This window comes from Brachyhypopomus gauderio, chromosome 4 (genome assembly GCF_052324685.1).
Source record: "Brachyhypopomus gauderio isolate BG-103 chromosome 4, BGAUD_0.2, whole genome shotgun sequence".
Taxonomy (NCBI): Eukaryota; Metazoa; Chordata; class Actinopteri; order Gymnotiformes; family Hypopomidae; genus Brachyhypopomus; species Brachyhypopomus gauderio.
In genome coordinates, this window is record NC_135214.1 from 28,729,229 (window position 1) to 28,742,705 (window position 13,477).

At 44.0% G+C, this 13,477-nt stretch overlaps 1 protein-coding gene across 5 annotated transcripts in view; it reads left to right on the forward strand.

Annotated features, from left to right (window-relative positions):
- The first annotated feature begins 222 nt into the window (after positions 1–222).
- Positions 223–13,477, forward strand: part of grid2 (glutamate receptor, ionotropic, delta 2) — a 252,938-nt gene continuing 239,683 nt past the window's right edge. For 3 of the 5 annotated variants that reach the window (XR_013130528.1, XM_077003595.1, XM_077003598.1), the window contains exon 1: positions 224–1,071. Coding sequence is in view for 4 of the 5 variants with exons in the window: in XM_077003595.1 (XP_076859710.1) it covers positions 984–1,071 (88 nt within the window). In the remaining variant the exon portion in view is untranslated. Of the gene's footprint in view, positions 1,072–13,477 lie in introns of all 5 variants that reach the window. The other 2 variants (XM_077003597.1, XM_077003596.1) reach the window with 1 other exon arrangement.

The window sequence follows — 13,477 nt, forward strand, 5'->3', positions numbered from 1 at the left end:
CGTTCCCTCTGCACATAACCGTTTGTTATTTTGGAAAGGCGATTTAAAAAGAAAAGCAAGTAAAGCAAAGATATGCATACGGTATGTATGTCTATAGCCGGACAAGGGAGGAGCCATAACCTTACAGATTAGCCTCCTGCGTTAACGTTGAGCCTACCTCCGCCTATTCTTCTATAGTCCTCTCTCTCTCTCTCTCTCTCTCTCTCTCGCTCTGTCTGTCTCTTGCTCTCTGAGGTAATTCAGTTCTGGACAGCGCGCGACCAGCAACTGATGCTGCTGCCCGTGTACTTGCAGCCTTCATCGGCGCCTCTTCCCACTCAACTCGGCTTTCTCAACGAATGCTAACAAGAATCCGCATGCGGAGTCATCATGTTCCTCGACGTGCGTTACAGTTAATTCTCTGTCGCAGGAAAGTCTAGCCACCTCACGCACGCAGCCCTGCATCGGAAAAGGGGCTTAGTGAGAAATCTACTTAAATTACTGTTTATCTGAATCTTTATCGCAACTCGCTGTGGCAAGCGAGAATCCGGTGTGTGCACCAGCGTAAAAGGAAGTTATGTTGCGTTCGTTGCTTGATGCCGTTCAAAATGCGTCGTCTGTAGAACAGAGATCCTCGCTCTAAACGGTCTGAGCACGGAGTCTCAGACACGTAAACCAGAAAAGCCACTATACCAATCGAATTGACTTTCTTTGGTGACCAATTGGATCCGACGGGGCTGACTGGAGTGCATCTTGAACATCTGGATGTTTTAACGCGTTCTGGAAATTTCCAAGGTTGTTTAAGGATATCTTTATGGTATTAACAGAAAACAGCCACATCTAAGCAAAAAAAAGAAAAACATCGAGACAGAACGGCTTCAAAGGAGGACGTTCGCCCCCCTATCTGGACTGGATCTTCGGTTGCTTCGGGATTAAAACTATCGTCTCTTGAAGCATCTTGGTTTCGGCTCATAGCGGGAGAATAGATTTTAACTGCGGGAGAGATGAAAGTTTTTCCGGCAGTAATGTTTCTGGTAACATTTTGGAGTCTGGAATGGGAGCCCGTGCTTCCTGATTCAATTATTCACATCGGTGAGTTGAAATCCCTTTGAAGCGGCGTCAGATTTGGAATTCACAGCGTGTTTATTTCAACATTAGTATGCATTGTCTCCGGAAGGTTAAAACCCCTGGCCACATTATTATGTAGTCAATTCTCCGCAGATCTTCACGGTTAAAAAAAAAATATATATATGTATGTCTTAATGAAGCTCTGTCGCATTTTCGATTACTTTAGGGTTGACATTATCTTGTTACAGAAAGAATGAGTTTGAAATGAAATGCTATATTTCTAACAATGCGTTCATTATATTGGTCGGTTGCGTATGTTGTGTCGAGAACAGGTGGTTTGACAGGAAAAGCTTTTTCTGTCACGACATGTTACGTCTCTTATTATTCGTGTCACATAACTATGTTTAATGTAAAAACATATATAATGACAGAAGCGGATCGTGTTGATGTGAATGCGTGTGTGTGTGTAGGCGGCAGACGGAGTGGGAAATGTACAGAAAGCGCAGAGCAGAGTGTATGCGCGCGTGCCCGTTTAAGTGGGGCTACTGCTGTAACACAGGACGGGCTCAAATTGCATTTAAATTCAGAGACGCGGTGTGAAAAAACCTTGCATGCTTTCAAATGCTAAGGTGTCTATGCGGGTGTGTGTGTGTGTGTGTGTGTGTGTGCGTGCGCGCGCGCGCATGTGTGTGCGTGCGCGCGCGACTGTGCGCGCGCATAGCGATAAGGGGGTTGTTAGGCAAGGACGCACAACTACATAACGTATAAACTTATGTTAAGTCATACTCGTGATGTTGTAGGTGTTAGTCTGACCTGAATGATTTAAGGTGTCATATACTCTGACATAGTGGGCTGATACACGTTTACATCATTTGCTTTGGGCAGGGAATAGATAGGCACTTACAAAAGCCATTGGAAATAATTCTTAAAGGTGTGCGGTAATTGTGACATGGGTGGGCAATTATTTGGTGCGTTTACTTGGAGAAGTCAGTGCGCATTACAGGCGTATCATTCATTTTGAGACTCACAGAGACCGTTGCGCGCAGACCACGTATCAAACAGGTGGGCTGTATAATTCTCCTGTAAGTTATATTACCGATGCTTTTAGCTTTGTATTACAATCTTTAAAAGTAGGCTAATCTTCTAAGCAAGTGTTAGGTATTTATTCTCAGAGTTGAAGTCTATACTTACCGCAAATTGTTTGTTTTTAATCAAAATAACATATACAAAGGTAATCAAAATACGGTATCTGTTACCAACATATGTTAACAATTTATGATGTAATGCTTTTTGCCATCGACAACGTTTGCATCCAAGTTAGGGTAGGCTGATTATGTATTACGGGTAGGCAAGATAGTTTTGACGGTGTCATAAATAATCCTTTCCTAATCTAGGGACAGAAATAGGGGGCAGAAAAACAGTTGCACCAACGGAGATGATAAGTTTCATCGTGCCCTATGGTGGTGGACAGCTGATGGATGTATTTCATCACGCGGCCATTACTTGATTGCTGAGAAGCGTTCTAATGATCTGCATGCCGAAGGATGTGTCTCGCACGCCGTGCACTGCATCGCAATGGCACCGCGCCTTTATGAGGCTATTCAGAAAGTCACAGTGATTTATGTCGCTGGAAAGCCCCAAAGTCCCTCGTATTATCCGAGCTGCCTTGCTGGCACCCTTCGTGATCTGCAACTCCACACGCACGCTTAGCTGAGAGGTACGAGTGCCAGACGTGTACTTAGACTTTTAAGTGGTTTGCAGACCAGGGATTCATGATAAGGCAATTACTGGGGACTCTCTTTAGTGCGACCTCAAAACCCAACGCAAACGTTTGGTTTGGCAGAGCGCGTCTCGCCACGGTCGGGGTTTACGATTCAGACGACTCCACCTAGTGGCGGCTTCACTATTTCCTGACTGGGAATATTTATTTTGATGTGCATGACAAGTTTGATTATTTTGATATCTTCCACAATATGGTAGCGTCCTTCCAGATCACACGGCTTAATTTATTCTTGCTTCACTTATAATGATGAGACATGATTTGTGCATTCAAGTGCAGACTCGATCACCTCCTGATCAATCTCTGAACAAATAAAGAGACATTAAAGTATTTTGACTTATAAAGATGACAAACACTTTAACTCTATTCCTTATGTCAGGGTTGTTTAATTTTTTTGCTACCCAGAACTGCCTCTTGGTCCATCTATGGAAGGTCATTGGTAAAAAACAATAAATGAGTATATAGGTGGCTGATGAGTGAGTGTAGGTGTGCAAATGCATTTGAACTGGTTTCTGATGGTGGACTGGCCTCATTCTCCAAAAGAGCTGCATGCATTCAAAGCAGATCTCTGCCCGAGGGGACGTCACAACCTGTGTTCTCCTGACAGGTCGGTGGATTGTTCTTAATCTCCGGCGACTGGTCTGCTTGTTACGCATGGACGAAACCAGTCATTCTGCAATTGCAAATTAGACTCCATTAGAAAAAACCAAAACAAACAAGCAAGCAATCAATCACCTCAGCGAAGTAAATGTATCTGATTATGTCCACTTCACTCTCTTGCCCGGTCAGTTTGTGTGATTCAGTCGCAATCCAAAGAGCTGGATTGTAATCTTCCATGCGGCTTGGCAGGTGGGCCAGATGGGTAATGCCGTTTCAGCAGTCTAATTTAGGACACGAGTCCCGTGGCCTCCGTCACAAGAACATAGTGGTAATGAGTCGCGGTAGCCCGGAGGCTGTCTTTTGTACTTGGATTACTTAATCCGTCTTTCTTCATAGACATGCAAGACATCGTGTAGACTCCAGGTCTTGCCATGTGCACGTTTAGGTTGCAACAAGGGGAAATTTGCATGTTAATCCTTTGGATGGACATCTAAGCACTGAATTGGGCAGGACCAAAGGTGACGTATCATAGTGGATTATAATCTGAGAAAACGACTCGGATTACAGGCTGTTACCGTTATACCTGTCAGAAACCTTTCGTGCTGGTTTCTGTGCTTCTGCAGCATTTATGCTGGCATTTGGTGAAGCACGATTCTCCATATTATGTCATTTGACAGACAATGTGGTCAGCCGACTCGGTCATCTCATCTGGCATTTACAGTTTTGCTAGTGCCAGATTTCCATAAAAGCCATCTCTCACGCAGTACTCCTATCAGGGTGAGTGTAGAGCACAGGGCTTCATACATAATGAATCACAACAAGCTGTTTTTAAGTTCAAAAGCCAGGGTATGGCGTAGTGCATACCAATTCAGCTTTGTGCCCTGACCAGTATGGTGATCTTGGAGTCAAGGGCATTCATAAAAAAAAAAACCATTGAAAAGTAAGAATTAGCCATTAAAACAACTCTCAAAAGGTTCCACTATTTGACCTTGTGCTTCGTTTGAATTGATTCAATGAACATTCAGGTACTGAAAGGCCTAATGCAACAAAAGGGGCTCAAGCAGTGTAGGGTCAAATGGCTCAGAGCACGGGGTGCATCCGCTTCCAGCAGCATTTTCACCGTGGCCGACCCGGTTTCCCTGGTGCGGTTTGACAACCCGAAGTCAGCCTGCGGGACGGGACAGCCTGGGGGACGAGACAGCTTCATGACCCTGTGAGAAAGTGACTGATTCTACATTTACTATCAGTGCGTGTTATCTGTCAAGCCAAGATGGTGGAAAACATCTTGACTCGAGGTGGAATCTCAATCGGAAAAACAAAGAGGACAGATTATCCTAGATGTTGTCCTAGTCAGAGGAGTAAACACCTCCATTAACCCACATCTGGTACAACTGTCAGCTCCCACAGCATTTTCGTAGATGCTTCCTTGTCTCAGCTTCCTGGCACAACAGATAGGAAATGAAACGTAACACAAAATGACCCGACATGGCCATTTGGCCCCGCAATGAAGAAGCCAAAGGTGGATAATGTTTCATTCTGTTGCCAAGGACCTTGTATCCTAGCGATCTACTTTTGGGTCTAGTGGGTACCTGCACAACAATTTGAAATGTGATCATCTGTCAAAATGAACATTTTCCTAAATCCCTAGTGTTCTACCAGCATAGGATGCTAGCATATTATTTTGTGAGAAAAGGATTGTGAACCCTCCTAAAATATCGACCCCTTGATCATATTTGATCATTCATGAATGACTCCTCCTAAATTAATGACTCATTTATGATCCAATTAAAATACACGAACCATTTTACAATACCATATCTGTCCTGAACAGTTTAAACGGTCAAGGACATTGATGGAAATAGCAAGTGATGTCCTATATTTAGAAACTAGTGGAACCTCCATTTCTGGCAGTAACTGAATGCTCTCTGGACTGACTGATCCATCCTGGACAGAGTTTGGGAGGTATTTTAGTCCGCTCTTCTGTACTTAGTTCACAGACTTTTTTTTGGGATGTCTCTCTTAAATGTTCTGCGTCATATCCCACCATGCATCTGAATGAAACCAAGGTCAAAACCCAGACTTGGCCATTTTAAAATATGCAAATTGCTCCATTCGAGACACTGCATTGTTGATTTTCTCCTGTGCTTTGGAACCCTTTCGGGTAAAACGACCAAACCTATTTTGCATTTTAGATCACAGATACGCTGATGCTCTGCTGTAGAATTTCATGGTGCATCTTGAAATTCATTGGTTCCTACATAATTGTAAGCAGGCCAGACCAGTGGCAGTAACGAAGCCTCACTCCGTTACGCTGTCCACACCACACCCCTCAGTGAGGATGAGCTTTTTGGAAAAGCTATGCAGTTTTTTCTTTTTTAAAACCATAACACTGTGCATGTTTCCTCCAATAATACTGAGCATCATGCAGGTGGTCTTTTGTATCATCCAACTGGTGGTGCTTTCTCCTTTTCCCCTGCGACCTCTCATAAACATTCCTCCGGTCTGGCACCTGTCACCTGGTAAATTCATGAGCATAGACATTGCCGAGTGTAAGTAAGGCAATGTGGAATCATGTTGCAATGTTTTGCAGTTGCTGCAGCAAGCAGAATTGTGCTGTGAAGAGCAATTCACCATTTTTTGTTTTTACATGTAATACATATCTGTCCAGGCATATGCCCCACGTTTAACATGGACTTACCTTCACTGCACAAACAACTTAAATGTTTTCAAAGTTCATTTGTGGGAAATGTATGCAAGCTTCTAGGACAACAAACTGGACAAAAGAGGAGTCAGATTTTACAGCCAGTTCAAACATGCATTTAGTGAATTAGACCTAAAGATAGGATGACATTTTAAAATACCATTTCTAAAATGTCCAAAAAGTCTCAAATTTGTGCTTTTTAGTTTGATGCTTTCATAACCACTGTTGAAAGCCATACTGGAAAACTATCTCTAAAGTGGCTATGTGACACCAAAGTGCTTAACTGCTTTTATCGTTGCTTATACAATGGGCTGGAAATTCTGTTTATTTCTAAGTGTGCTCACAGAAAAAAAAGGTCATGATTTTACATTCATAGAAAGTTTTCCATATTGGGGAAAATTCTACAAAATGCATTTATTAAAGTTAAAAAATATTCTGGGAACATTTATAATGATCGAATGTATTAATGTTCAGAGAATGTTCTTTTCTGGGTTATCAAAACATTCAACAAAATGTTTTTAGAATGTGAAAATTCAAATATTCTAAAAATGTTCATTCATAGTGCCTCAGTTTCTTAAAAAAAACAAACATTAAAAAGAATGTGTAAATAATGTTCCAAACAGAATCCCGAACCATAAAAATAACATTGTAAGCATGCCTTATTAACATCACAATCAGAATATTTTCTCCAAAATGTATGAGACCCTACCCATGGTGTCGTGGTTCTGAGAGCATCCATGTATGCAGGGTTAATAGACACCGTTCTACTGTAAAAGTCTGACACTTTACCTTTTACACGTGTATACTGTGTCTGTGACAGAGCGCATAAAGTGTATCCTTGCATTGTCTTTCTGGGCTGTTGATGTGGAGAAGTAATTTCCTGCACGTGCGTTAAACAAGCTCCCGGTCGAGTGCATCGCAGCGCTGTGCCAAAACAGAGCATGCAAATCTTTGCTTCAGGTGTTATGGAGAGCGATACGAAGCTGTAATTACAGCACACTGGGTCAACAAAGCAAACATTCCGCTCCTGCAACAGCTGCTCCTCGAGCCGTAATGGCCGCTCGCGAGCGCAGAGGCCGCGAGCCAGTCAGGGAGGCCGCGAGAAGGGGAGCGCACCGGGTCGGCAGGGCAAACGCCCGGCTCATCGGGACCTCCCCCCCGGCGGGGAGGGGAAGAGAGGCCGCGGCCCTGGCCGAGTTGCGAAACGCGGAGAGAAGCGTGCAGGCAGAGTCAGAGTTTGTTGCAACGAGCTCTTGCAACATACTGTAATCCTCAGCACAGCCCACCTTGCAAAGGGAGCTCTCTGAAGGGAACGGGTCTCCTTTGAGAGGAGGTGCCTCTGATCATTGCTCTCTTTCACACAAGGGAGCCTTGGGCCCTGTTGTTTGCCTCCTGATTTCTCTCTCTCTCTTCCTCTCTCCCTCCCTCTCTCCCTTCTTTCTCGTTCCTCCCACCTGTTCTCTTGGTCTTCCGCGGTAGCGTTGTGCTCTGATCTCCCCCTGCATGCGTTACAGGATGTAAGCACGGAGCTTCAGAAGTCCCGCTCTGTTCTAACACTTTTTTTTTTTTTTTGTCGTTAGTTATTTCACACTCCTTGGGGAGCGTCAGGTAGACTCCAGCTGTTCAGGGGGTTTTATTACATTTTCACTTGGTTCTGAAAGTCATAACATCAGGGAACACAGTAATCTGCTTTCTTACTTTCCACGAAAAGGAAGAGATATGTGTGAACACACAAATGCTTGTCTTCTTCCATAACGTGGTGCTGGACCTTCTTCTGTACTAGCCTTCTTCTGTGCTCACCTAAGTGCTCGAGGAGAAGAATCTTTTGAGGTTCTGATTGCTACTGTCAACAGTCAGGACATTTGTGCCAGTCGCTGTAAGCCTTCTCACCATGCTGTGAAAGGTGCAGGGGACGTGAATACAGACTGGGACTTTCAATTCACCTGCCTCTCAAATTCGAGTTCCTTTTAAGAAGTCCTTGAGCTTGCATGTTCACTGAAAGGAAATCAGTGCAGGGACTGACATGTAATGACTCGCGACAGGTTTTATGACTGCTTTTGTCAATCGTGTTGCGTGGGAACAATACAAGAAATACCAGCACTATGGTTTCAAGTTTTTTGCGTATTTGGAGAGCAGTTGTTTTCTATTTTGATTAAAATTAATTTGTTTCATTGGAAAATTTACTTTATTGGAAAAATCATATGACTTTCCAACTGTTCTGGGCTTTTTCACAAAACACATATGACACCTTACACATCATGTCAGAGGTGTGGCCTGACCAAGCACATCATCTGGACATACTGTACATCTGCAGCAAATCAAGTGGTTGGGACAAAATCTGCCATGTCAGAAATTGGTGGGGACATGTCCCTAGTGTCCCCAGTGTAAATTACACATATGCATGTCATACATATGATTATGGCCATACGTACATACATTATATTTTTGATGCCTTTAATAAAATGAATTCTGATTTGTGCAGTAACCCTTATGCAAATGCCTTATTCAATTACTGTCTGTCCAAAGCATAAGTCTTGTAAATCTTAAAAAGTTAAGCTTTAAATCCTCTTTAGAAGAAGACCGTTCTAATCATGTGGATATTGTGGTTTCGGCCACGTTAATTCCTTTGATGTTCCATGACCCTCAAATGGGTCATCGGCCTTTGTTCTGCAGAAAGGTCAGTCCTGATTTATATGGCTGTACAGCCTCACCTCATCTCTGTTCAGTCCTCAACCAAGTTCAATACAAGCAAAAGAAACAACCAACAACAACATAAAACCCCCAAACAACTCACCCTTCAGTTTCAGAGTGTTAACAGCATGGCTAAGGATTAACAGTAGCGACATATCCAGATTTAACTAGGCATAGAGAAAGGCCTGTTTTATGGAGACGGGACAGGGGCTTGTGTGGGTGTAAATATGTCGTGGAGTTAACTGGGTGAATAAAGGACTACTCAGCTGTCTGTACATGGCTTTGTAGCACTGCAGATCTGTTGTGCTAACCGTTAAAGGCAGAGGCAGCATGGTATATTTTGAGCAGTGGGAAAGATACCCCTAAATTTGGCGAGCGGATAATAAGAGGTGTGTTTCAACAGGTGAAATGTGCTTTATAGAACCATGGCTGGGAACAGGTAGAGGATCTCAAGACATACTGTGTGTCATACTGTGGATTTTCACACTACCATCCTACAACCCGATTGGTGTGCAGTGCTAGCCTCGGTTCCAGCGCTATGTTTGTGTTATAACTGTTCACAAGAGTTAAGGTTCATCCTGATTATTCTGTGGAATTCTAACAAAACACTGCACACAAAACCTAAAGATTATTAAGAAACTGGAGGCGCTTTCAATTATTTTATTTATTTTCCATGTGTGAATTGATGGAAAAGCAGAATCGGCTGAGTTATGTAAGACGTTAGTGGGAGGGAGTTGTCCTTATTTACACTCCACAAAGAGTACAGTATTACTAGCCGTTCTCTATTTGCGGTTGCCCACCCACCAGTGTCAAATGTACAGGCTGAAAAAAGAAGTTCAGCAACTGGTGTTGAAATATAAAAAAATAGGTTGATTTTTTTTATATTTGCTTGTTTGTTCCCAGATGTTTGAGAGGCTGTTTATGAATATCTGATTTTCCTCTGTGTAATTTTGCCCAATATTGTTTTTCATTGTATGACAGTATTCCTTGAAGAGCACACATTTTGTTCAGCACACCAGGTCTTTGCTGAAGTGGATATCTTTCTGTAAAGGAAAACAGCAGAAAATGGTTCACCTGAATCTGTTGACCACTGTGTACTTGATTTGGGAGAGTATAATAACAGAGGAATGCTGATCGATCTTCTGCTCACATCTTTCCTCCGGAGGGCAGCTTACTCATAGATCCTCCTTGAAGGTCTTTGATGCTTCTTGAAGGTCTTTTTTTCTTACCATACTCCTCGAACTGTGCTGCCTGATTACTTCATACCCCTTTTTCCAATACCTTTTCTCTGGAGTTTGTCCAAGCCTACACATTATAGACATCTAGGGCATCAGTCCACATTTTGCTACTTCATACCACCCACCCTGGCACTCAGCAAACTTTTCACCAGTGCACTTGGCTTGATTATTTGGACTTGATTATCTCCAACTGGTCCTAATCAGCAGAAGATCCCCTCTCAAGTTCTTGTTGTTTGAGATTCTTTGGGCTCACCCCATTATCCTCAGGTCCCCTCCTAGAGTCGTCTGGACCACCACTCAGTTTCCCTGTTTCACACAGACTTGTGTAGTTAGCTTTGAGTCCCCCTAGTTCTGAGCAAATCAGACGGATTCAATTCAATGAATGAATGTTTGAACTGAGAATGTGAACATATCGTGCTGAGCTTTTGAAACAGTGCAAACGTATAGGGTACTGTTAAAGCAAACGATTCATGTGCAACCGATGTCTGCAGCTCAATTGAGTAAATGCAATGGAGGTTTTTTTTTCTTTAAGGGTATATTTCCCAGTGGACTCTTATCACCTGTCAGTTGGCCTACCTCCCTGAATCGTAAACCCTCATTGCATTGCAGGACACTGGTCCAATGCTAAATCCACAGTGGCAATGAGTTTCCTCACTGGTCTGGTGATTTATTGTGTTTTTGTGGGCAACTGCTGAGTGGTTACATAACTCCTACATCCTAGATGTTGCTAGGGAGAAATGAGAGACAGCCAATATGTGTCATGATGTGATGGCTTCTTTGTTATCAACCTAGGTGTCCCAGCTTTAAGAGTAATGACAAATTATTTTAAAAACGTACAGGCCAGAGTCTTGGGTAATCAGGCCTGAATGTAAAGAGTCCCATTCTTGGGCCTCGATATAACGTGACTACTTTAACATTTCCTGACGGTTTACGCTGTAACCCAGATCCCCTTTCCCTTTGTATCCCGATAATTGGCTGGCGCGAGCACACTGATGTTATCGTGGTGAGAATGTGAAAGGTGCATAGAGCAATAGAATTGAAGAGGAAGTATCAGGAGAGAGAGTGTGAGGGGGAAGGACAGGACGTTTGGTGGGGCATTGGGCTGGGGTGTTGGGCTGGGACATTGGACTGAGACATTGGGCTGGGATGTTGAGGTAGGGTGTTGGGCTAGGGCATTGGGCAGGGATGTTGGGCTAGAGTGTTAGGCTAGGGCATTGGGCAGGGATGTTGGGCTAGGTCGTTGGGCAGGGATGTTGGGCTAGGGTGTTGGGTTGGGGCATCCTGTTGAGGAAGCTGCCTGTTCCCCAGCCCTCACAGGGTGCAGGGTGACGGACATTTTCGTTCCTGTTATTGGATGTTGTTTTTCACACAGTGGCCTGCAGGGGCGCAATTCCTCTGCAGCTTGTGTTTCACTCTGTTTATTATATCTGGCATGGAGATTGCAGTGGCTTTATTGAACCTATTTGTCATAATTATAAGAGGTTAGGAGAAAAAGAAAAGCATTTGTTGTGTGTGTGTGTGTGTGCATGTGTGTGTGTGTGTGTGTGTGTGTAGGCCTAAATGATTTTGGGCAGTGGAGGGTTTGGTAGGTCAGTGTAGTGTGTGAAGTTATTCAGCACACCTGACAAAGGCCATTGCAGTTAGCCTACGGAGCAGAAGGTGCCCTAGACCTATCTTGGCTTTCAGACATCTCAGGCGTTACGGGAGCGTACAGTATTTGTAGTTTCAATTTGGAGGAGGAAAAGAAACACAGCAACAAACAAGTCACTGTCACTGTTAGCAGCCATTGCCATTTACAAAACTGTGGCATTTTCGTCGCTTGCATTTACCCCTTGTTTTCTCTGATCAGTTCAGATTGCACTGCCTGTGCGTGTCTGCCCCGCAGGAGGGACTCTGGTCCTTTGGAAGTCCCAACGGGGGGCCTGATAACGGACTGTTCCCTTAGAGGAATCAAATAATGCCAGTCCCTTTTAGCACAATGCTTGTCCAGCTTCTCTTTTACTGGATGGTCAATAAATGGTTTGTGGTCTTGCATCCACCTGCAGTGGCTTAAAAGAGTCACCAGATAATCACCATCTGGATATGAGATCATTTGTATCGATCCCTAAACTGGGTGTTTCGGCTTCTGGTCAATAGCATGGAGGCCAAGTGCATAGCCTACAGACCGACGTGATGGGGCTCGACATAATTCTCTTTTATATTAAGCATGTCTCTGATTAATAGAAAAGCACTTCCCCCATCTCTCCCCACACTCTCTGGCCACCCGCCTTGCCTCTGATAATTGGATCCTGGAAGACGTCCAGCGAGATTCTGCTTTACATAGCTTTCTACACGACGGCATGGGATTCCAGTACTCTTCAATATTACATTTCCACGCCGAGTGAGTGGATGAAATATTCATTCCAGAAAATGACTTTAATACGGGGCACTTTTTAAGTATTTGAGGGTGATCTTCTGCCATGCCCACATTCTGTTTCAGCTGGTTCATTTTTCGAATGTTCGTTTTCATGCACGTGGTGGGTGGGCCACACTGAACGGATGTTTAAAAGTACGTCGAACTTCACCTCGAAGCAGAACCCCGCTTCAGAACCTTAGAACACACGTGTCCCGGTGTTCCCCAGCTCAGGGTGAGATGACTCACAGCCCGAGTTTAACTCAGATCCTCAAAAATTGTGACAGACATGCCTTTAGAAAAAAAAAATGAAATGAAAACACGGTCATGGGAACTGGAGCGATAGCGATTTCACGAATGGGGTACCAACAAGATTAGAGGCGGGCTGTGCGGAGGCTCTGTCGGCACTGGTGCGGCTGCACACTGGATGCCTCCTAATCCCTCAGCGGAGGAAATGGGTACTTGGAGTGTTCCGCTACGTCTAAGATCAAACGATTGAGTTGTTCTGGCTCTGCGTGTGGATTATGCACTTGCTCCTAACTGAATAATATTGAGGAAATATTCCTACCTCGAAGGGGCCGCTTAAGGGTGCGAGATGGTTAAAAAGCAAGAAGGCAGACCGATGACGTGACCAACGACGTGACCGACGACGTGACGCATGTTGAGCCGCATGGTCATGCGTTGTAGGTACAGCTTTCTGACGCCTTGTGAAGTCTGGGTCTATGCCCAGGCCTCCACCCAGGCCTCCACCCAGGCCCCCGTCTGCAAATTTCCTGTGTGGAACATCTTGCGGGGAGACCACACGGGGATGCAGAATGCAGGAAGGATGCGCGAGGTGTCGGGATAAATGCCTTGTGCTTCCTTTGACGCTAACAAATATAGCAAACACAGCAGTGAAACATATAAGTGTGTGTGTGGGCTTGTATGTGTATGTGTGAGCGCAGCTTTGTAATTGGGGCAGACAAACTATTCTTTTCTTGTATTTGTAGGCTATGATTTATGATTTCACATTAAATCTCATATTCCTA